Raw genomic sequence first — 20,884 nt, 5'->3', positions numbered from 1 at the left:
TCTCTTTCTATCTTTCTTTCCAAGTTGGTGGGCTAAATGGCATTTTCAATGGTCTTAAATTATTCGATATTGACCTCCCCTATCTTTATCACAATAATCCTAACTCTTAAGCTAGAGTGACCTTCCCACTTGTTACATTTTACTTTAAGTGAACTAATCACTTGCCTTCTTAGTTAGATTGTATTCCTCAATGTCCAAACACAGGCTGCGCATTCAAATGATTTCAGGCCTAGAGGTTGGCTGCTGTCTTCGACGCAGGAACTGTACCAAAGAGTTCTTCAAGGAATGCCTCGCTGTTTGGTGGTCGTCCGAGGAAGTCCTGCATTATCGTCCAATCAGTGCAAGAAAAAAAATTGAGTAATCGTTTGTCGTTTACCGTCAAAGTATCCAGCTCTTCGCGACTTCCACCAGGACGAAGGATCTTGTCACGGTAGAGTTTCCCGCGGGTGGGATCAAGTGGGTCAGCCTTAAAGACGGTGGCTGTAAACAGTGCCGTGAGTATGACCGGTTCTGAGATCTCATATGGCGGTCTCGAACTTACAGTACATATCTGCTGCGAACACCAAGGAGTATGTGTAACTTGAAACAATCACGTCCTGTCAGATAGGATGAAAAAGGAGAAGTATTAATAGATATTACCCATAATAGCCCGCATCGTAGCCACCAGTAATGTGGCCAAACGTGCCCTGACCGGGAAGTTCTTTGTCGTGACTGACAAGCGAAATTTTCTCTCGCAAGTTGCACCAGAGGCGAGTATAATCATCCGCCGCTGTTTTAGCGCCGTTAGTCTATGCTCAAAAGCTATTTGCAACCAATTTACGCACTTTGGTCAGTGTGGACTTTCAAATCAAACTTTGCGAAGAACAATTGCCTAAGGTAGAAAAGACCGACGTTCACATAACGGCTAGTCATTGTTATGAGTGAACTTGGACATAAATAAATGAAGAGGAAAAGGTTCTAACCTCTTGACAAGTTTTTCAATGAGTTCGGATGAGAGCGGTTCCTTTGTCTGGTAATGACTCGACATTTTCTGAAGGACCTTAGGCTCCCAGCACCAGTTCTCCAACATCTGAGAAGGAGCCTCAACGAAGTCACGCGCAACACTGAAAGATAAATCAATATCTCAACATCTCTAGCACATATCCTCAACATACCTTGTACCGTGGAATCTAGCATACTTGGTCCTGCTAAGGAGACCGTGGAATACATGGCCCATCTCATGGAAGAACGTTACAACATCGTCGTGGCGCATGAGTGCAGGTTTATCAGGTGTGGGCTTGGCCAAATTGGCAACCATAGCCGTAAGTGGGTAGCTTCGCTTTCCATCGGGGAGCTCGTAACCAGAAAAAATGGGCCAGACAGCAGCATGTGAATATTTTCCAGCTAGAAATGTTTTTATCAGACACGAGAAAATATAAATTAAAGAAACAACAGACGCCTCGGGAAGAGATCAAGATAGCAGTAGCCAAGGAATCCCGATTCATCCTTTGCATCTTTCTCCCAGACAGCATACGCTTGAACCTCTGTAAGAACAAATCATTAGTTGTCGATATATATACCGAATTCGTATGCGGGTTTACACACCTGGATGCCAGATAGACGCGTCCTTGAGTTCTTCGAACCTCACTCCTAGGAGGTTCTGATAGATTTCCAAAATGGCCGGAACCACCACAGAGACTGGGAAGTACTCTTTGACTAGAGAGTCATCCAGATCCAGCGTTTCTTCAATGTATTTGCGATCATAGTAGCGATAATCCCAAATATAAAATTTGCCGTCAAATGGAAGACCCTTGGCTTCGTGTTCTTTCTTTTTCATTGCAAGAAGTGTATCTCTATCCTTGAGACCGACAGGTAGAAGCTTTTCTTCAAGGTCATTAAGGAACTATGACGGCAAATAGTTTGAGAATTATTAGAGATTATTCACAGTCTGAACTTACGTCTTCCACACCCTTTCCGGTTTTAATCATCTTTACTTCTGTGATGTAATCTGCCCTAGACGCTTTTCAATAAATTCCTATGAGAAAGAGGCAAGGTCTTGCGTACCAGGTCTTGTATCCAAGAAGCGTGGCAATTTGACGTCGTAGATTCAAGGCTTTGTCAAGAAGGGGGACATTGGAAGCGAGACGTGCTTCATGACCTTCTTGAGCTTTTTTACGGGTTTCTGGATTTTCAGCAAATTTGAACTAGACACCTTAAAGTTGACACACTATAACAACCAACCGATGAGGCATTTTGACTTACGATAGGGAAGATGTCCGGAGTTTTGAAAGTCACGTCATAAAGTTCGACGTCGCCTTCAGTGCGTCTAATGTAGCCAGAGACCACGTCTTTAGGGACGCCCTTGAGCTCCTCTTCAGTAAAAGCAATGGTACCCTGTTACGATCCAATGTCAGGCGTAAAATTTAACCCGCGAAATTCCATTTACATTTTCTTCATTGAAGTTTTTCTATTTTCAAAGTTAGCAATGACAATTACAGACAATGGAATAAGCATACATGGAACTCCAAGCAGACTTGAGACAATTCCTTCTTGAGATTGGTCAATTCGTCTCTCTTCTCTTTTGGAAGTGCTAGCCCTGCTCGTGTACCATCCAAAACCTTTTCGTCGAAGTGATGTTAAGTTACGAAGAAGATATCTAAGAAGAGGAAACTCACCAGCTTTTCGACGAGACGTTGTTCTTCAGGCGATAATTTATCCCACTGGCCAGATTCCTTGACATTCTTTTCAGCAGCAACCTTTGCGTTGAAGACATCGATGCGCATAGAAGTTTCGACACCGAAGTCCCGGATTGTAGATTCAGCCTCATTGGAGGCATCCCGAAGTTCTTTCGATGCGGAGACATTCTGGTAGAATGCTAATGGTTCGGTTACTTTATCAAATACCTCGTCCGCTTCTGCAAGTGCTGTCTATAACGAACGTCTGATTTAGGGGTCGCGCTCCGGACTTGGGATAATGGGCCTTGGGTAAGCTTCACTTACAAATACCTGATCAATTAATGGAAACGGTGAGTGGACCATATTAACGTGTTAATGTATACACTCACAGATGTGAAATTGCACTCCTTTGGATCAAGAGCGCCAATACGATCCATAGTAGCCTTGTACTTGTCAATGGCATCTTTGGTGAGGTCATGAATGTCTTTCGTAGTATGCTCCCAAGTCGGAGGAGGTTGTGGAGCAGTAAAGGACATTGCAGGAGTACTGGATGATGTGGCTGAGAAGAACAGATGGGAAACAGAGGATGAGAAGGATCTCAAAGCAAGAGCATTAATCGAAGATCTTGCTCGGATATCTCCACAACAGACGTGACTTGAAATTGACCTCCAGCCCGCTGCTGACAGCCCAACGACAAGCACTCCTCTCCATCCCACTGAACCCGTTCGACCCGGTATGCGTGGTATGTATTGCCTCACAGCGCGGAGGGTCAACATATGGCGTCGTGGGTCGCGTTATATGGGCAAAACTGCACAGTGGTGAAAACAAACCAAGTCGCGTTGCCCTCCGTGTTGGGTTTCCTTGGCGCCACGGATTTGTTGGCACATCTAATCTTATCTACATGACTTCGTCTACGGCCTTCACTAGTGAGTATGAGCGTTGAATTTCTACTCTCATCTCGAAGTTGGTGTCCGATGTCTGACAAATTATATAGTCATATATATCAGGTTGAATTTGGATTTTTTGTATCCTGCACCTCTTCACCCTCAAATTTACGATCATGCTGCGTTGAGGTCACTTACGCTGAGCATATCCGAGCCTATACCTCATCCTTCCGGCGGAAAACGAAGATTGATAACTGAATTGACAGCTCTTTCGTCAAGCCAAAACATTCTGCAACCTGCTTAATATGTCTTTCATTCGGCAAACATCTCCTCTTGAATTCGCCCATGGCCATACGACGGTTGGCACGCTCTTCTTTCTTGGTGTTCTTCTTTTCCTTGTCTTTTCCCCATTGGAAAGCATGAGAGGGCGTGAGGCGCGCCATGGAGGATTCAGATTCGGCTGAATAAACACACGACTCTTTCGGCTTTCTTTCCGGCTTGACTCGAGGACCGGGAATCCTGTTGTGTCCAAATGATCTCGTTTGCTTTTGATTTGCTTATCAGACGCGATTGGCCCACATAATCTCAGTTTGCCAAGCTGAATCTTATCAGATTACAACACATATGTCAGAATTACTGCCTGCTCCAAATATTCAGCTGAAGAAGTGTTAAATTGATGGATTCAAATACCGCCATAATGTACACCACATGAATTTTACTACCAAGCACGTCGGTTAAACTGTTCCAGACTGTTCCACATGGTTTTAAAAATTAAACAACATCGTAGAAAAGAGAATTGAGTAGCACTAGAGTCAAAAAATGGCATAGCACCCACTCAGAAATCCCTTTTATTTTCACCGAAACATCTCTTCACATTGTTTTCATCGAGAACGCTCTTAACGACACCGTCAAAATGTTCGCCACAGAGCGCACCATTCTCCGGCCTACGGTCCCGCCGATCTTCCTCACCTTCTCGCGTTCGTCAACAACCCACTCGTCCAGAACACCCTGATATCCGACCACATCGTGCCACGAAACCATCGTTTTGCCACAAAGATTGAGGAGATCGCCAACGAGGCCCTACTCTATGTCATCATCGAGGCTATCGATAAGCCTACAGGTCCTCGCGTCATCGGCGCCGCCTCAATCACAGTCGCCAACGTCAAGAACCGAGACGTGAACTTTGGCATCGGTCTCGTCCCAGACGTCTGGGGCCAGGGATATGTCTCAGAGGTGACTGAGTTTTTGGTCGATTATGCCTTTAAGAATTTGGCTATCCACCGTATCTCCCTTGGTGTTTTGGACAGCAACCTTGGCGCCATCAAACTCTATAAAAGAATGTATGTCTTTTCATTACGATTAAATTTTTACCGACTAATTTTTCGAAGTGGATGTGTTGAAGAGGGCAGAAAGCGCCAATCCAACTTCTTCGATGGAAAATGGCAAGACAGTATCCATATGGGGATATTGGAGAGTGAGTGGTTTGCAAAGAAAAGAGAACAATCAACGAGGGCAGTTCAAGCGTAATTTACGTTCATACATAAAGCATTTGCTTTGCTCTTCATCAATGTTAAAAAATCATCATGAAAGGTGCAAAAATGGTTTACATTTATTTTACATGACTATTTATAATCGTATCTAGGTGAGTCTAGTTGCGCGAGTGATACATAATGCTACACAAGTTACTTTGAATCTCGATTGTCCTGAAGTCAACATTTAAAAGTGTAATGAAGAAAAGAGAAATTCGAGTCATAGATTATGATCCATCGCCGTAAGTGTTGCCTTTCCCTGTCATCTCAGCTTGTCTCACGAGAGCCAAGGGAGCGTCGAGCGCATCCATAATGACCTCGACGACTTGAATCTTGCTTGCGCTGGCGAAAGACTCGTCGTCGAGAAGATCATTGAGTTCGCGCTTGTTATGGACGGTATAGCTGGCAGTTTCATGCTTATTACCGTCGTTCAAGGTGTGCAGCAGCGAAGTCCAGTTCCAGTCGGCGATATCGTTATATTTTCTGCACAGAATTGAGTTTTCGTGAAAATTGTTCAAAGTAGCAAAACACACCTGTGCTTCCCGTGGATCATTCGTTCTATGGTGTAACCTTTGTTGTTCAAAATGAAGATGATAGGTTTTAGTCCCTTCCTAATCATCACGGAAATTTCTTGCACTGTCAATTGTCTTAAAAAAGAAGACATGATGAGTTATAGATTTATGAGAACGATTGCGGGGTAACTCACATGCTACCATCTCCAACAAACAAGATAGTACGGTTCAAGCCAACTTCCTTGGCTGCCAGAGCGGCACCGAGACAGCTGCCTGATTACAAAAAACAGCAGTCAGCACAGAGCCAAAAACCATTGGATATGGATAAACTAACCGACAGACCAACCGATACTACCCCATAGAATCTGGCTGACCATGACAGCATTGGCAGGAAGAGGAACCTCAAGAATGCCGAAATTGGATGTTCCAGTATCAGCAACGATCACATCCTTAGGCTTGAAGAAGAACCCGAGGCGAGGCCAGAACCACTTGTGGGTGATGATAGAGGTCTCTTCTTGAGGCAATTGCTTGATGTAATCCGGAACCTTGATCTGGCTCGAGACAGGGTAAAAGGACTTTAATTTCTCGGTGAGCTTGGGGAGGAGGTTTTTCATGCCAATGCCGTCAAAACGGCCGTACTGCACGAGGGTGTGGTCGGAGTGCAGTTCAATATGATGGCGTTTGGGAATATTATACGAAAAGTTTCCGGTGTTGAAATCGCTCATGAGGGAACCGATTGAAATGATGAGTTTAGCGGATTCGACTTTCTCCTTGATCAATGGTGCAGTTAAAGACCCAACGTATATCTGTATTACTCAAGATAAGCATGAATCCACGCAGAGGCATTGCATTAGAACATACCCCTCCGTAACGCTCGTAATTTTCGTCGACCGCAGTCTTACCCATGGGTGTGGCATACACAGGGAAACCAGTGTCTTTCAAGAACTTTTTGACTTCTTCGCGGCAATCGTGTCGAATGACGCAGGCGTCAACGATGACGACTACATCACCTTCAGCCTCTTTTACACGTTCTTCAATAAGTTCAATGACAAATTCCTCCTCCTGCTCGGGATTGGAAGGTGGACGGTGCGACAAGGGTATTTTGAGCCGTTCCGATGAGATTTCGACATTTACCATGTCTGTAGGCAGATTGAGATATACAGGGCGGGCCTAAAGAAAGTACGTAAGAATTTTTCAAGTGCTATTGCAAGCCAGAAGCTTACTTTCGTGATACATGCTGTGAGTAAGTCATCAATCTGCTTGGCGGCGTCCGCTTTGTCAAGGATTGCAGCGTTCTTGATAGCAAAGTGGCTCGCGGCTTGACGGTATGCATCAAACCTGCGACAGGTCAGCGAATTGGTTGAGATTAGTGAAAGATCAATGCTAACCTGCCGTCGCCAAGGGTATGATGAAGAAGGGGTTTGGTTTTTTGCTGGATGGTGCTTGGTACACCAACAATATGTAGAACAGGGACCATTTCCGAAAAGGCTACACAACCGTACGTCAATCTTCAGGCAAAATGAAGTAATCTTTGACGTACCTCCCGCAATTCCATTTACTGCAGACAATTCACCAACACCAAATCTATTTATAGAGCGTCAGATAAGTATATAATTAGCACTATGAATCAAAACATACGTAGTGAGGATGACGCCAAGGGAGCTTGACTTGATGCGGGCATATCCATCGGCGGCATAAGCAGCGTTCAGCTCATTGCTGAGATGCGGTATGAGTGCAAGAACACAGGTGGATGAAGAATCACTAACCAGTTCCCAACCCAATCAATATCAGGGAAGTCGTCGACGACATCCTAAAAGTTTAAAAGTTTAATACCAATTTGACGCTGAAAGCGACGCGCAGCCCACCAAAAATCCAAGATTGAAGTCTCCTGGCAGGCCAAACATGGACTACACAATAAAGCATCAGTTTCTCCGAAGCGATAGTAGATAACAAAACACATACCCGTACGCCGAGTTGACTGAGACGAGTGAGCAAATATTTGCCTATAGTGATGCCTTTTACGCCAGTGGAGATCTGGAGAGCCTGTAGCTCAAGTCGCAGGCGGTCGACCTCAGCTTTGAGGGAATTATCTGAGTTGGAAGACATGTTGTGGAGGATGTGGAAGGAGTATGAGGGAGAAGGGTAGATAAGTTTGAGATTATATAGTGGAATTGCAAGGAGGCTTTCCTACCATATGTTTCAAGAGACGTCTTTCATGGGCGAGTCTCGGTTGGACCTCGATCGATGACGAAGAAAGTGTTCCATATCAGAGAGTCACCGATAATATTATTAGCTCCGCTGCAGCCTGCTCCAGATCCACCAACCAAAAATGATAAATATAACTCCGGCACGTGCAGCGCCACTGCGCGCCGAAGACCACGTGACAGACGCGTTTTCGCCTCTTCGCACTAGGCAGTCCAACCATGCCATCGCCGCACCGAGTGGTTCACCCTTTTTGCCCGTTCTCTCCGCCAACATCTCTCCGCTCTTCACCGTGCTGCTGACCCACCTTGCACACGTTCGATCTTCTTCCAATTCAACGCGTTTTCTCGGTTATCATCTAGCATCACGATCCACAAATATCAACCATGCCAGTGGTCGAATCTAATGCTTCCAACTCGGAGGACTACTCTTCAGAAGGCTCTGAGACTGGATCAGAAGGGAGCATAGACGCCCCGCCTCCACCGATTCCCAAAATTGTTGCTAATTGGTGGCTAAATGAAAATTTGGGATCAGGGTACTCAGGTACGCAATATAGTGCCTCCAAGCTTTACCGGACTGACCGTCTGATCATACACAGGATCCATTTTTAAGGCCACTCATCTGCACACACATCAGGTTGTCGCTCTAAAAGTGCAATACGTAAACCATGAATGTCCGACCAATCGTTATGAACGCCATCTATACCCGTTACTTCAGGGTGGTGTGGGCATGCCTAAACTCTATGCAGCCGGTGTGCAAGGCGCATGGGACTATCTGGCTATTGATCTTTTGGGACCCAGTCTCGATAGCCTCTATCGCAAAAGCGGTAGAGATACTATGGATCTGCGCACTGTCTGCTCAATTGCCATCCAGCTGGTAAGTTTCTTCCTCGTATTGGAGCATACTGCCACCTAATACTGGATCCGATCAGATTAAACGACTGCAATTTATGCACCATCGCGGAGTCTTGCACCGAGATATCCAGCTGGGCAACTGTGTCATTGGTCTCCCGCCGAACGACAAGATCATTTACATGATCGATTTCGGATTCTCCAAGCGCTTTATTGACCCATACACAGGACGACATATCCCTGATAGTAAGATTAAGCGCGATTTTATTGGCAACTATTGGTTCAGGTATTCATCATCCCATCCACCAATGCCTAATTTTTCAGGACTCAATACTTTGGTAGCTCTGTCAACGTGCATTGTCGCGGGAAAGGTGATCTTGAAAAAATTTGAATATATTACACATAGTGTGACTGATGTGATTACTAGTGCCTTCACGGAGAGATGACTTGGAAGCTGCTGCGTTGATGTTCATCCACCTTTTGACACCACGAGGGCTCAGCTGGACAAGGAATGGCGTACCAAAGACAACTGATGCACATAATCGCCTCAAAGCTGAGAAGCGAAAGGCCACGCCCGAACATCTTTGCAGAGGCCTTCCTTCAGAATTCGAAGAATTTTTATCGTACACACGGAGACTGGCCTTCAAAGAAACACCGGACTATGATCTATGGGCGAACAAGTTTAGAGAACTAGCGATTGATGAAGGTTTCAAGAACCCGGAAGACTTTATATGGCCACCGCCGCCCATGCCCGCTGTAAGTTTCCAGAATAATATTTTAAGTGTTCAATGTTTTTAAAGTTTGCTAGGCCTCTGCGAAGACGATCAACACGCCCCTTAGGATGAGGACACCTGCGATTCCTCGGGATGAGATGGCCGACATCCTCAACAACCTTACAAATCTCAATCTGGGGGCACAGCCCATATTAGGTGACCGGACGAACATCCAGGAGGCCCTTCGAAGAGCGAAAGAGGATGCTCAATTTGACTCGACAACAGAGTTAGAGAAACAAAGGACGCAGTCAAAAGATACGATTGTGATCAGCAGTGATTCGGAAAGCGGGCCTGCGCCTATACGCTACCAGGCGCCCAAGGCGCTTCGACTCAACCAACTAGCAAGGCGGGGGTTGAATGCGACCGACAATGCAGCGCTGTCGAAGCTGGTGAAGGAGTTTGTGGATGTACTGCAGATGAATAGCTCGAGGACATTGACAAGGGAGGCATTTACATTTTTGGATGTGTTGTATAAACAGCTGGACGATCCTTCAGTATTTGTGACGCCGCAAAGGTACGTGCCTATGTATTTATGGTCAGGGCGCCGTTTATACATTAGGCGTTTAGACACCAGTCGTTCAATGAGCAGGTGCCCGAGAAGGAGCCAGCCCATGTTAAATTGGGAGTTGTTGCGCGACTAAGGCGGGAAGTGATGTTGGTTCAAAGCAACAAAGCGCTGGCCGCTCTCGTTGCTGATTTTGCCAAAGTTACGAACAAGAGCACTGGCCGGACAGTAACCAAGGTGGGACTACTAGCCTCACTGCCTGCACATAAATTGACGCGTATTTTTTAAGGACGGATTCGCATTTCTTGAAGGTTTGTCGGAGCGATTGAAAGCGCTTCAATGATCTCTGGTTGTTCCTCTTGATTATATTTATGGACTAGATCTACACACAGGTCATACTAGAATGTAAAAAAATGTAAATAGTACCAAGATATCTGTTGAAGATTCGATGTATCCTAGTAATAAAGAGCAGTGTAATTATCGGAGGTATTGGCATAGATTTATTTGGCGGATCACACTAGACAGGCCTGGGCTTCGAGAAAGCCGAACCAGTGAAAATGAGGCCATTAAAAGGATCTCGACTGACCTAAAATTAGAAGATGCTGGAAAGCAGGCCCTCGTCGCGATAATATGAGAAAAATAGATAGCTACCAGCGAGAATGGGGAAGTCGAGACAGCAGACAGCGCAACTCGGAGCAGTCAGGGAATGATAAAAGACAGCAACTTGAGATGCTGGGGTTCCTAGAAATCTCATGCTTACAGCTGCCCCATCGAAAAAAATGCCGGCAATTACCGATCATAGGGCCCCCCATAAATTTAACTAACCGCTTTCACAGCTAGCACCCTCCTCCCCTTCCTCCAACAACAATAATCATGGCTCGTAAGGACGACGACGAAAAGGTCACCGTCGTTGACCAGGGCGTATACCCAGTCCCTGATATCCCAATCAAGGACTTGTTGGACGCTATTCCGTGGGTACCCCTCCTCTGCAGTTCGCGATACCTACTGACAGCCTTCCAGCGCTCACTGCTTCAAGAGGTCCGCCTTCAGGTCTGGTCTCTACATGTAAGTACGCTTTCTCGTGTTCAGCTCCGAAAAGCGCTCATATCGTTATTAGTGCATGGGACTTGTTCGTCATTGTGTGTTTGTACAAGGCCACCGTGTACGCCAACACCTTCGTTGACCCTGCTGTCATCTCCCTGCCCCACCCATACCTCTACACCGCCCTCAGTGTCTCTCTGTGGGCACTTTATGGTTTCTGGGCTGGCCTCTTCGCCACCGGTCTCTGGGTCATTGGCCACGAGTGCGGTCACCAGGCATTCTCTGAATCAAAGACCGTCAACAACACTGTCGGATGGTTCCTTCACTCTGCGTACGTCTCACTTCATATATTAGCCTTTCATCGAACGTAGCAAATACCAACTCATTTTTCTAGCCTCGGTGTTCCCTACCACTCGTGGCGCGTGTCCCACGCTAAGCATCACGCTTCGACCGGACATATGACTCAGGATCAGGTCTTCGTCCCTACCACTCGTTCTGGCCTTGGTTTACCTCCTCTCGACCCTGCCAGGGAAGACCTCCTCGGTTCTCGTGTCACAGAAGAGGTTAAGAAAGAGATGTGGGAGGCTCTTGGTGATTCCCCCATCGGTGCTATCTTGACCCCTGCTTCCTACTTGGTAAATGTCTGTTCTGACCACACAAAGAACTTAATCATTGATGCATCTTCCAGCTCGGTGGATGGTGGACATACATTCTCATGAACGCCTCAGGCCAGCCCAAATACCCCAAGGGAACCAGCCGTGTGTTTGACTTCATCATATTACCTGTCACTCTATTGATCTATCTTTTTTCAGACTTTAACCCCAACTCGCCTATGTTCATGCCCCACCACTATAACCAAGTTATCATGTCCACCATTGGCATTCTCATCTGGCTTGGTTGCATTGCTGCTAGCATCTACTACAAGGGCTTCCTCGAGGTTTTCCGCACTTACCTCGTCCCCTATCTCTGGTAAATAAAATTTAATACTTCCGAAGTCTAATTAAGTCAATTGATTTCCATATTTAGGGTTAACCACTGGCTTGTGCTGATCACGTTCTTGCAACACACCGATCCTCTCCTTCCCCACTACCGCGCTCCTGAGTTCACATTCGCCCGTGGTGCCCTTGCCACTCTCGACCGTAACCTCCTTGGTGACCTTGGAAGCGTCATGGCTTGGATTGGCTCCCATGCTACCAACGGTATATCTGAGACTCACGTTCTCCACCACGTCTGCAGCAAGATTCCCCATTACAACGCGTGAGTGTTTATTGCGTTAATCTGACTTTTAATTATCTGACCACTACTTCTAGTTGGGAGGCATCCACTGCCTTAAAGAAGAGACTTGCTTCTGCCGGAATCCCCACAGACGGTGCCCCTGGTGGCTGGGCTGAAGTCCACCGCGTCTTCAAGGAGTGCAAGTTCGTCGAAGATGAGGGTGATGTCGTCTTCTTCAAAAATGCATACGGCTTGGCCCAGATGAAGCCTGCCATGCCCGAAAGCACTGCCAGCGATTCTGGTGTCGAGGTCGACAAGGAGAACTAGGCTTTTATTATAGATTGGCTTTTTTGGATGTACGTTACCCTCCAAGCGAAGACATATATAGATGGATTTCTGGTCCCGACGGGTGCTGCATGGATCATGTAGTAGACTATCATTAATTAACATCATGCAAAACTAATCATGGAGAAACTAATTACCCTTTGTGTGTGTGAATATGCTGAGTTGCACTGCAGATATGTACGTTAGCTGCTACTCTCTTTGACGGATTGTTTCCACAGGTCTGCAAATTCTTCTATGTCTCTTCCGCTACTCATGTTGATGGCTTCAACTGGAAGCATATTGTGCTGATTGGCGGGGGCATTGCTCGCCGCTGCCGGATGTGAGGCCGAGTCAATGACTCTGAGGACTGGTATGTCTTTCTTCGTGGATGACGATAAGGCGAAGATATCGGTAAGTTCTTCGTATGTGAACAAGAGAGGGTCAGTTTTGGGCATGTAGGGGTTGAAGTCTATGATGTGCCCCCGCGTTAGATCGCGCGTGAGGAGAAAATCGAAGACATCTAGATAACAAAATGAATGGTCAGTAAGATCTTAATTCAAAAGCATGTTAGACTAACAATCTGGTTGGGCCGACCAATGAGGACGGATGTTGGTCTCCCAAAATTCACTCACGGCGGATGCGACTTTGGCTTGGGTGTCGGTGTCGTTCCAGAATTCGTAAAAATTGACGTCGCGCTGCGATATGCCTGTACATTGGGGGTATGGGTATCAGAGATCGAGTTTGCGCTAAAAATACGCAGGAAAAGATAACAAGGGCAAAAGAGAGACGACGCATACGCACCGATGAGTTTGTCCCCTCTCACGAAACATCTCAGCTCGCGTCCTCGATCGACGGGGTACCATTTACGCAGGACGAGTTCGAGTTCGTATGTTGGCGATATTGATGAGGAAGGGTCATATTTCGTCCCTTCAAACACGCTCTCGGTGCTCAAGTCGTGATTGATAAAATCGGATGATTTGAGCAGGAGGTAGACGTCCGCAGGTGACATGCATTTCAAGGGAGAGGAAGATGGGAGTAGCCACGACGCGTCCTGCGTTGACAAAAGCAGACAATGTAATTAGAACATAGTTATGCGTCTGAATAGACACTTGACAGCACCTTTGGCGAGGAAAAATTGAGCTTGGGGAAGACCGCCTCGTATTCTTTTATACACTCTCGGATGCGCTGGTCAAGGTCTGGGAAAGTGTAGTGTCTCCGAGGCTGCGCGTCCTCGTCTTCAGAGTCATCTTCTACCGCGTCCTCCTCATCTGAGAGCGTGCTCTCTGCCGGTCTGCGCATACACCTCGACGTCAGCTGTAGAACCGAACACCAAGCATGATGGGACCAACACGTTGTCAGAGCCTTCCGGTACGAACACCCCATCTGCATGCAAGTACTCTTGGAAATCAGCGGACAGCGGGCGGACAATGGTGCTTTTGATAGAGTGCTTTGCAAATGTGGGGTACCATGATGAAAATTGAAAGGCAAGCACGTAGGAAGGTGTGCTCGCTGGAAAGAGGTCTGACATCATGAAGGATTAAAGATAAGATTGAGACACATCTTTTGGCTTTGTTTATTTTCTTCTCGAAAAGGCAATTGTTGTACCAATTTCAGGATCCAAGGAAAAAATAAATGCATAAAAATATGGTACACTGGGTATCGGTCGTTGCAAGTAGATAGTGTATGTGGAGAATATATATGTATAGCTACTACTCATTAAAATCAATATGTGTCCATTAACTCGACTTTTTCTGGTTGGCGAGGTAGTCTGCATACCACCACTAAGGGTATATGAGTGCATGAATCTAGTCCACAGCGAACAGAAACTCACCTCAACCATGCGTTTGGCTCCTTCTTGGACTCCTACCTGTGGTTCATAGCCCAAGATTCTCCTAGCCTTTTCGATATTGTGCCACCTCATTGCACAGCTGAACGTCACCTTGAACTTGGTGAAAGTGACGTCCTTCCCGGTCAGCCAGCCATACCATTCCGACCCTGTTGCAGCAGCTATACCCACGGATTTGGGCAGCTTGATCAACCCCCGCGGTTTCCTCTTCTCCGGGAAATACTTGTCAAGTTCGTTCCAGATTAGCCGAGGGAAGTCCCAGAAATATGTAGGCTCGCCATTAGTGATGAAGAACACTTGTCCAGCAACTTGTAAGGGGTGAATGTCGGGGTAGTTGACTTTTGCACGTTTGAGAGCGTGGTCGGAAAGTTGGTCAAAACGAGTCCTAATGACGGGGCGTGGCGTTGCCGCAAAGTTGGGGTCTTCGAAAGCGGCAGCAATTTTGGCGGCATTTGGCGGGGGCGTGACATACGGCCCTAGCGGTCTCGCTTCACATGTGGGTACTCGGTGTTGCCCTGTGCTGAGGGAAACGGGAAGAATAGGGTAGTCCAAGATGGCAATCTCAGCGTCGTTCAGGGGGGGTACTTCGTCTGCAATTGCAGGAGGCTTTTCGAGTTGAGAGACAGGGGGTGCAGGAGGAGGGGTTTCGAGTTTGTCGGCGGCTAGGAGGTGAGCGTAGGCTACATTTCCAACATACGTCCAATCGAATAGATTCGTATTGTCACCGATCTGGAAATGAGTTTGCCCTCGTTCGTATACTTGGTACAGTCCACTCATAACCTGCCTGTCTCCGGGGCTGTAATTTTTGGAGACGTACGTAAGCATTCCATTCAGAAAAGAGGATTGGAATGACTGACCCAAAAATGCCAGCAGGTCTCAACGCCACAGTCAATAAACCACCTTTACCATTAGCTTCTAGCACGGCGCGCTCTGCTTGCGCTTTTGTGTCGTTGTAAGCGTCCATAGGGACATCGGGGAAAGGCAATCGTTCGTCCGCGTCCATAATATCTTCGCCATTGAAGACCACTCCTGCTGAACTCGTGAATACGAGTTTGCGTACTTTAGTTTCCACGGCGGCAGCAATCACGGCTTTGGTTCCTTCTACATTGACTTTGTGGAAGAGGGCAGGGTTGTTCAGCGTTGCATGTGGTGAAGCTGTGTGTATAATGCAGGTGGTTCCGCTCTATAATTTAATTAGATGGACGTTTGGCAACAAAGCTAGCAGCACATACACTGCGCAGGGCAGAAGCCACGGACTCCTGATTGCTAATATCTCCAGCATAAAAGGCAACGTCATTATACCGTTCGACAATATCGAAGACCGAGACGATGTCGCCGCGGTCTAGGAGCTGCTGCACAATATGCCGGCCAAGAAATCCATTTCCACCAATTACCATGTAGACATCGCGGGTTTTAGTTTGCGACATTAATAAAGAAATGATAAAAGAATTAAATGGTTGGTTGGTGAAAGAGAGAAAGATGATTTGAAAGTTTGACCGGCGTCCGCTGGCTTTTTACCGACAAACGAGATCGAACGACATGAAAGAAAGACTATTTTACCCCATAACGCGATGCACGTGACCTGGCACGTGAGATTGTCCTCCTTGCGGCGCGCCTTGGGGTTTGTTTACCAGGAACGTTATCAAGACTCTGAAGCCATGGACATACCGACGGCCAAAAGACACTACAGCAGCGAAGAGAAGAGGCAGCTCATAGCCAATCTAGACATCGAAGGTCCTTGATACCCTCAATCGCAATCCATTTTGCTGACATTATTGTTTGTTCGTTCTTGCAGTCGCGCATCGCACTCGACAGTTCGAGGCATGGCTCACCGACAGGCTAGAAAACTTTACGATCCATCAAGAAGGCCAGGTCTCACGAATACCCAAGCAGGTTAGAAGCATGACGATGAGGGAGTTTGGTCAGAAATACGAGGGGAATATCCAACTGGCCTTACGTGGATTCCAGAAGGAACGGCTAGCTGCTGCGGGTGCCGATGCGACGCTAGGGGAAATCGATAAAAGCATGCGCAAGAGAAAATGGGTAGCAAGCCAGGAGACAGAAGGAGAGGCATCAGGGTCGGGTTCGAGCCAGCCTAAAGATTCTGATTCACAGAGGTTCTTGAAGAATGGTGAGGCACGCACCTTCCTGCGGTCGATCGAAATGCTGAACAATGTATGTAGCCCGAACACACTTCTCGTCACCAAAGAAAATGGCCGGGTCTTCCACAGGGCCTGGCACAGCTCAACGCTCGAGACTTTTGAGCAACTCGAAAACAACTGCCTCTAACCTGGTACGTATCATGCTGTTCCATTTTTTTCCTGATCCATTCATTTAAAAGAATCGACAGTCGCGGACTATGGGACGCCCTCCTTCAATGAGTCCACAAAAACCTAGAGGTCCCTTTAATAACTCCACTACCATTCACAATCCAAATCGACCATCCCGTCCCACCTCGCCTCTAAAGCAAACATCATCAAATCCTGACATCGGTGGCGTAAAAAGCCGCGTCCCTTCGAGTTCCAGCTTCAACCCCACCTTGCCCCCCAAAGCACCTGCATTTCCATCACATAACCGACATGCCGCGAGTCATCAAAGCACTACGATGCGATTGCCTAGGAAGGATGAAAATATGCTCAGCATAAATGGCTCACCACTTGCCAACCCTTACGAGTTTGGTTTGGGGTGGTTTAAGGGCGTTGAAATGGCGCAGATGGACGAAGAGGATGAGTTACTAGATGCCGACGCCGCGCAGAAAACCGGCGTCAAGGGAGGAGGTGGAGGACAAGCCCTAAAACGGTCGAAGAGTAGTATAATCATCCGGCGAGATCCATCTGTGGCATTCCCCTCGGGTCTACATTCACGGACGGATTCCCAAGCAAGTTTCTACACTGCTTCATCCAGCCAGACAAACTCCTCACGACCGAACTCGTTGTCTCGAGAGCATTCCACGCAACTGGAACCGCAATCGCATCCTGTTCTCGGGGCCTCGTTCCGCTTCCCGCCTACACAGCCGACCAACAATGAAATGACACCACGTCCTGCGACCAAGATTACGAGAACGTTCTCGGCTCTGGTCGCGATCCCTACGAAGGATGGGCACATGCTCGAGTTCGATCCATTACAGACCTCCCCAGGATCCTTGGATGCTCTCGAGGGAATTTCTGATAGCGCAAAGAAACAAGCCAAGGCGGAAATGGGTCGTTTGATACAGGCCACTGTGGACAAGTGGAAGATTCGATAACCTACTCCTCATTTTCTTGGACTCTTCCTTTGATTCCCCGTGCTCACTGTACTACATATCACATTTGTAAACATTATTCTGGTCGTTATTTATTCGTTCTCCGTCCGTAAGTAGGTGCACTTCACGGCTGGAATCTCTTTACCTTTATGGGGTGCAATCGCTATTGTAGAAACTAACATATAAACTCTATTCAGACACTACTAATATCAAGTACCCATTAACACCTGAAGGCGTGCAATACGACATTGGTGCCCATCGAGGTTACGCACAAGGACAAATATGGGTGGATTTTTCACACTTTGGTTTGGATGCAATCTATCATCAAGCGTTGTTTAATCGTGCTGATGGAAAACACGTCTACAGAGGTGCTTACCGCCTGGCTTGCTGTTCCAACTCCATCAAACGTGCAAGAGCAATAGCGCCGATAGCAAACCCTTCACCTCTTGCGAGGGAATAATGACCTGTGGTAACATGCCCCACAATCGAGCTTTTTGGCGGAATGTGGCTTGCCAGCTAGTACGCCATTAGTAATCTATTAGCAAGATATTGGAAAATATAAAGAACCTCCAGTTCATCCGGATGCTCCTCATCATCCACACTCTTTCGGTTTCGAGTCTGCAGAAAACGTTCCCATTGTATCGAAAGGCCATCTGGAATTATGAAGATCTCAGCTAAATCTTGCGGAGATCCTCGAGAGCACATTGTAATCTCGACATTCACGAGAGCACCATGCAGTAGTTGTGCGCCGGTAATGTCTTCCGCCAAAACTTGATGGCTCCGTTTAAGTCGCAAGCGGTTAATTTCAGATAGAAGAGCAGCACCGACGTTGAACACGGAGGACAACTTTGACAGAATACTGGGTACTTCTGAACCACGCAATAACCAAGGCTTGATGGCTATATGAGCTTCATTATCTTGAGAGGGTTCAGGCTCCCTTTGAGTTGCAACAAAATCTTCATCTTTATCATCTCGTCCTGGTATCCCAAGAACCTTCGCCCAATCACTCATCCAAGGGTTTTCTGTACCAAGCTTCTCAAAATTGACGCGTTTGGCGGGAGGTTTTCGATCCCATGTTTCTTTTTCCTTAAATTCTCGATCCTGGGCGTACGCTTGATACGGTTCGGTGGTGGGATAATCTCGAGGGAAATATGTGGTTCCGGCTTCGTATGCCTGAGTTTGGCGCTCCTGTTGTCCAGCCACACGTGTACTTGTGTAGATCAGTGAGCTAAAAAATGCCATTGACCATCCGGCGGGCAGAATAAGGGTCCATCCATGTAATCCTTTGCTACCAGAGGAATTGGGAGTCTCCACTGAACGTTGGATGAGGAGGATAGGGATGCAGTCGTCCTGCCGGAGGGCTTTGAGGGCCGATCCAGGAATATCACTCTATCAATGCAAGCAGCTAGTTAGGAATCAAAGGCAAATAAGATGTCGAAAATAAATACATTTGCCCGCCTTGTGTCGATATCTTTTTTCTTGTAGCGTGGTTTAGACAAACTATTCCGCATAGACTCTTCCCAAATTTCGCTATTGGCTAAATTGGCCGACGGAAATGTGATTTCAATGGATGGGACCCCCTTAGATGGTATGGTTGCAGGCTTCGCATTTTTTGGAGGGAAACTAGTGAAAAAATGAGTGTAAATCAACTCAAGTTGTAGATAAAATAAAATTTACTTGAGTCTAGGGTCGTTGACTTTGAACCCAACGATCATACCACGTGGAACTGAGCCAGAACTTTGCAGCTCTGCCAACGATTTCCAGAACTACGATAGAGTTTGAATTAAAATTTCAATCGTATTAGACTAACTCACTTGTAGAAACTCCCGAGATTTTTCTGATACAATGGGAGTTAAGGCTCCTTTAATAACTTGACTAGATTTGGGGCCCATAATTTCGAAAATATTCAACTGTCGTTTAATGTCAATGACTTCAACCAAGGCTTCTTCCGAATGTCGAGCTTTGTACAAGGTTAAACTACGCGAAGTGGCATCTTTCAGGGTGTTGAATACAGCAGTTTGCACCGATGGATGGAAACGTAGCCAAACAGAACGGATATCAGCCGCCCTGACGTCCTTAACCCCTTCATTACCTGAAGAGCCCGTTGTATTTATCGCTGACGATGCCTGCAGATAAGGTCTCCAAATAATTGTAACAGGAGCGATCAAGCCATATGGGTATAGCCCAACGGCATACATGGAAGTCTCCAAAATACGAGAACCATTGAGATATCTAAGTGCATGTAAGAAAAAGAGAAAATTTATCATTTGTAAATTGCTATACCTTTTTGAGCTTGGACCGGGGCCTTGAGGATCACAGCAAAGGTCCAGCAATGCAATCAGGGCTTCCTCAGGTCCTTTGATTTCGTATGTTGAGTAATATGATGCATCATGGAGGATGGATCCATGGACTGATGCTCGATGGGAGGGTCTATACGATTTTTCAGTGGGTGTGACGGCCTAGTATGAAATAGTCAATGTAAAGAAAGGATTGGATGGGTATTGGTCACGAACGAGACGATATCCCCACATATTTTCCATGTGCATGCGTTTCGCATGCCAAATGTGAGTTTCAAGCCATGCTTTATCGCCTTTAATTAAGATTAGAGACACAAGTACGAGAGCGCTGAAGGAATCAAAGCTTACGTTGGCGCCTAAGAAATGCCTCGGTTCTTGACATTCCTTTGCCTTTCCCAAGTTTAGGCAGAGATCGTCCTAAAGCTTTCTTGCGAACAGGGTCCATCTACCTCGCAAAAGTTTATGATAATGCTTAGAATAACACTGATTGGTGGAGCATTATGTCGGATAGTACCTCTGCACGAGCTCTATCTCTAAGCTTGAGTGGAACACGTCTAACATCATGGCTTGCAGCCCTCCTACGTAGATGACGAGGAAGGGTTTGCCATACTCGATGGGTCGAACTGGCACTGCAAATACTGTGAGTTCAAAAATACGGGATTAGTTTCCTAAGATCACCTTGCAGTCTTCATTGCAGTATGCATGGCATCAATCTCAAATGCCCTCGCCTGATTGACGGTCGAAATGTCAATAGTAAGCCTCATTGAATTAAATACATCGGTCTACCTCAACAAATTTTTCAACATCGAGGGCAGTTGGCAGCCCCGTTAAGCTATTTGAATGATTCGTAGCTGAGTTTGAAGGGCCTATGGCAGCACTACTTTCACGTTGAGAACTCGGCTGGACAGCAATCGTACGCGCTGCGTTTATTTTGAGCTTCTTTTTTTCGCGTCCTGTTATCGCATCTGCATCTTCACCATTCCTTCGTTTTGGTGGCATATTCCTGGTAG

At 46.6% G+C, this 20,884-nt stretch overlaps 10 protein-coding genes across 10 annotated transcripts; 4 read left to right on the top strand and 6 right to left on the bottom strand.

Annotated features, from left to right (window-relative positions):
* Positions 1–229: 229 nt before the first annotated feature.
* Positions 230–3,190, bottom strand: JR316_0007066 (Thimet oligopeptidase; the record flags this gene model as incomplete). The annotated part of the gene is made up of 16 exons (XM_047892809.1): positions 230–319; positions 377–480; positions 542–579; positions 640–769; positions 825–904; positions 963–1,103; positions 1,155–1,383; positions 1,437–1,523; positions 1,585–1,882; positions 1,938–1,992; positions 2,044–2,183; positions 2,242–2,373; positions 2,426–2,446; positions 2,496–2,597; positions 2,655–2,906; positions 3,044–3,190. The coding sequence occupies 16 exons, from the start codon at positions 3,188–3,190 to the stop codon at positions 230–232; spliced, it is 2,046 nt and encodes a 681-aa protein (XP_047748091.1).
* Positions 3,191–3,551: 361 nt separating this feature from the next.
* On the bottom strand, positions 3,552–3,981 carry JR316_0007065 (uncharacterized protein; the record flags this gene model as incomplete). Its single annotated transcript, XM_047892808.1, has 2 exons — positions 3,552–3,632; positions 3,760–3,981. The coding sequence occupies 2 exons, from the start codon at positions 3,979–3,981 to the stop codon at positions 3,552–3,554; spliced, it is 303 nt and encodes a 100-aa protein (XP_047748090.1).
* Positions 3,982–4,162: 181 nt separating this feature from the next.
* On the top strand, positions 4,163–5,065 carry JR316_0007064 (Spermidine N(1)-acetyltransferase; the record flags this gene model as incomplete). The annotated part of the gene is made up of 3 exons (XM_047892807.1): positions 4,163–4,203; positions 4,465–4,878; positions 4,927–5,065. 3 exons carry the CDS (start codon positions 4,163–4,165, stop codon positions 5,063–5,065), a joined length of 594 nt encoding a protein of 197 aa, XP_047748089.1.
* Positions 5,066–5,294: 229 nt separating this feature from the next.
* On the bottom strand, positions 5,295–7,685 carry JR316_0007063 (Putative pyruvate decarboxylase C3G9.11c; the record flags this gene model as incomplete). The annotated part of the gene is made up of 12 exons (XM_047892806.1): positions 5,295–5,550; positions 5,601–5,714; positions 5,774–5,852; positions 5,914–6,385; positions 6,441–6,749; positions 6,803–6,917; positions 6,968–7,067; positions 7,120–7,163; positions 7,218–7,295; positions 7,346–7,389; positions 7,445–7,486; positions 7,542–7,685. The coding sequence occupies 12 exons, from the start codon at positions 7,683–7,685 to the stop codon at positions 5,295–5,297; spliced, it is 1,797 nt and encodes a 598-aa protein (XP_047748088.1).
* A 482-nt stretch (positions 7,686–8,167) lies between these two features.
* JR316_0007062 (Casein kinase 1-like protein 9) lies at positions 8,168–10,253 on the top strand (the record flags this gene model as incomplete). The annotated part of the gene is made up of 7 exons (XM_047892805.1): positions 8,168–8,324; positions 8,380–8,657; positions 8,713–8,878; positions 9,060–9,388; positions 9,441–9,919; positions 9,973–10,147; positions 10,200–10,253. The coding sequence occupies 7 exons, from the start codon at positions 8,168–8,170 to the stop codon at positions 10,251–10,253; spliced, it is 1,638 nt and encodes a 545-aa protein (XP_047748087.1).
* Positions 10,254–10,783: 530 nt separating this feature from the next.
* JR316_0007061 (Delta(12) fatty acid desaturase) lies at positions 10,784–12,493 on the top strand (the record flags this gene model as incomplete). Its single annotated transcript, XM_047892804.1, has 8 exons — positions 10,784–10,881; positions 10,931–10,975; positions 11,028–11,282; positions 11,346–11,586; positions 11,640–11,709; positions 11,764–11,920; positions 11,978–12,208; positions 12,262–12,493. 8 exons carry the CDS (start codon positions 10,784–10,786, stop codon positions 12,491–12,493), a joined length of 1,329 nt encoding a protein of 442 aa, XP_047748086.1.
* Positions 12,494–12,693: 200 nt separating this feature from the next.
* On the bottom strand, positions 12,694–14,021 carry JR316_0007060 (Cell division cycle protein 123; the record flags this gene model as incomplete). The annotated part of the gene is made up of 5 exons (XM_047892803.1): positions 12,694–13,010; positions 13,068–13,196; positions 13,292–13,541; positions 13,610–13,781; positions 13,840–14,021. 5 exons carry the CDS (start codon positions 14,019–14,021, stop codon positions 12,694–12,696), a joined length of 1,050 nt encoding a protein of 349 aa, XP_047748085.1.
* A 205-nt stretch (positions 14,022–14,226) lies between these two features.
* On the bottom strand, positions 14,227–15,763 carry JR316_0007059 (Sterol-4-alpha-carboxylate 3-dehydrogenase, decarboxylating; the record flags this gene model as incomplete). The annotated part of the gene is made up of 4 exons (XM_047892802.1): positions 14,227–14,271; positions 14,322–15,132; positions 15,194–15,519; positions 15,569–15,763. 4 exons carry the CDS (start codon positions 15,761–15,763, stop codon positions 14,227–14,229), a joined length of 1,377 nt encoding a protein of 458 aa, XP_047748084.1.
* Positions 15,764–15,994: 231 nt separating this feature from the next.
* On the top strand, positions 15,995–17,580 carry JR316_0007058 (uncharacterized protein; the record flags this gene model as incomplete). The annotated part of the gene is made up of 4 exons (XM_047892801.1): positions 15,995–16,070; positions 16,132–16,467; positions 16,520–16,629; positions 16,687–17,580. The coding sequence occupies 4 exons, from the start codon at positions 15,995–15,997 to the stop codon at positions 17,578–17,580; spliced, it is 1,416 nt and encodes a 471-aa protein (XP_047748083.1).
* A 369-nt stretch (positions 17,581–17,949) lies between these two features.
* On the bottom strand, positions 17,950–20,873 carry JR316_0007057 (Ribonucleases P/MRP protein subunit POP1; the record flags this gene model as incomplete). The annotated part of the gene is made up of 11 exons (XM_047892800.1): positions 17,950–18,093; positions 18,145–18,966; positions 19,026–19,200; positions 19,255–19,343; positions 19,392–19,809; positions 19,861–20,036; positions 20,091–20,167; positions 20,223–20,319; positions 20,389–20,503; positions 20,553–20,602; positions 20,661–20,873. The coding sequence occupies 11 exons, from the start codon at positions 20,871–20,873 to the stop codon at positions 17,950–17,952; spliced, it is 2,376 nt and encodes a 791-aa protein (XP_047748082.1).
* Between the last annotated feature and the right edge of the window lie 11 nt (positions 20,874–20,884).

Source organism: Psilocybe cubensis, chromosome 6 (genome assembly GCF_017499595.1).
Source record: "Psilocybe cubensis strain MGC-MH-2018 chromosome 6, whole genome shotgun sequence".
Lineage (NCBI taxonomy): Eukaryota > Fungi > Basidiomycota > Agaricomycetes > Agaricales > Agrocybaceae > Psilocybe > Psilocybe cubensis.
The sequence above is the reverse complement of the archived record's forward strand: the minus strand, read 5'-3'. Positions and strand labels throughout refer to the sequence as shown.